The sequence below is a fragment of the Mus caroli genome, chromosome 4 (assembly GCF_900094665.2).
Source record: "Mus caroli chromosome 4, CAROLI_EIJ_v1.1, whole genome shotgun sequence".
In the NCBI taxonomy this organism is placed as follows: domain Eukaryota; kingdom Metazoa; phylum Chordata; class Mammalia; order Rodentia; family Muridae; genus Mus; species Mus caroli.
This window is the reverse complement of record NC_034573.1, coordinates 50,189,154-50,190,485: the sequence shown is the minus strand read 5'-3', so window position 1 is coordinate 50,190,485 and position 1,332 is coordinate 50,189,154. Positions and strand designations below refer to the sequence as shown.

At 50.5% G+C, this 1,332-nt stretch overlaps 1 protein-coding gene across 1 annotated transcript in view; it reads right to left on the bottom strand.

Annotated features, from left to right (window-relative positions):
* Positions 1 to 1,005, bottom strand: part of Actl7a (actin like 7A) — a 22,742-nt gene extending 21,737 nt beyond the window's left edge. The window contains exon 1 of the mRNA XM_021161194.1: positions 5 to 1,005. Coding sequence (XP_021016853.1) covers positions 5 to 943 — 939 coding nt within the window. The 5' untranslated portion in view covers positions 944 to 1,005. The remainder of the gene's footprint in view (positions 1 to 4) is intronic.
* Between the last annotated feature and the right edge of the window lie 327 nt (positions 1,006 to 1,332).

Sequence of the window (1,332 nt, the reverse complement as noted above, 5' to 3'; positions counted from 1 at the left end):
GGACCTCTTTCCCATCAGGCAGGGTATAATGGATCTCATGTTCAGGGGCAGGGATTTTCTTCTCTTCAATGGGGTCCAGGGCCACGAAGCAGCACCTCGTCTTGATGTCCTCCACAATACCGAGATGGTCCTCAGAGAAGTGTTTTCCAGAGTTGTTCATCAGGTTCATCAGGTAGGTGGTTAGGTCAGAACCTGCATAGTCTAGCCTCCCCGTGATGCTGGGCAAAGGATAACCCTCATAGATGGGGACCACATAGGACACACCATGTCCAACCTCCACCACCAGGCCAGAGGTGCGTCCGTAGGAGTACATGGACAGGCGGGACTGGTAGGCGATGTGCATTGCAGGTGTGTTGAAGGTCTCAAACAGCATCTCGGCATACTTCTCTCTGTTGGTATGAGGACTCAGGGGTGGGTCTGAAACCAGGACCGCGTGTTCCTCTGGGGCGATCTTCATCTCCTGTCGGAAGAGGTATTCCCAGATGTCCTGTACTGTGTCCCAGTCCACAATGATGCCATGACGCAGGGGGTTGACCAGCTTGAGATGTATATCTGGGTTAAAGAGCTCGTGCCCCACAAACGTCTCTTTGCGATTATCCCCAGTCTTGGCCGTCTCCATGTAGGGCTTGCCCACTGTTGTTGAGATCTTATGAGTGGGCTTTGGCAGGCCAGCAAAGCCACATTTACAGAAGCCAGTGCCCAGGTCCACAACCACTGCTTTGGTTACCTCTAGTCTTGGCCTATCCTTGGACATAGTTGACTTAACAGGGTCTTCTGTCTCAGCATTGTCCCGACGGACCCATACCGCCCTTTTTGCTGGGCCATCTTTTAGGGAAGCGGTTTGGAGGACCTGTGTCTGCATGGAGGCCTGGTCACTAGCTTTCTTGGCAGGTCCGTCCCCTATGTTTGCTGTCTGTGGAGCCCACACACCATCCAGAGACATACTGCTCTCAGAAAGCTCTCGATCCTGCTGGCTACAAGGCCTGAAAGACTTAAATCAGAGGACAGCTTAAGAATCTGCCCAACAGTGACATCACTGATTGTGACATAATTCAGCAACCAGAGGCTTTCTAGACACTGGAGACTAGTGTTAGGGTACATTAGAGATACTATCTTTCAAGTCCCACCCCCAGTTTTGTAGTAAAGATTGATGTATTCGCTCAGTTAATAATTGTTGGGTGCCTCTGCAAAGCAGCCAGGAATACCATAGTGAAAAAGCAACAGAACTCTACCCTTATCTGGTCTACATTCTAGTTGGTGTGCACCAGGAAGGGGGGTGTCGAGGGGGGAAGGGGGGAACACAACATATTTATTTGTTGAACAAAAAAAAAA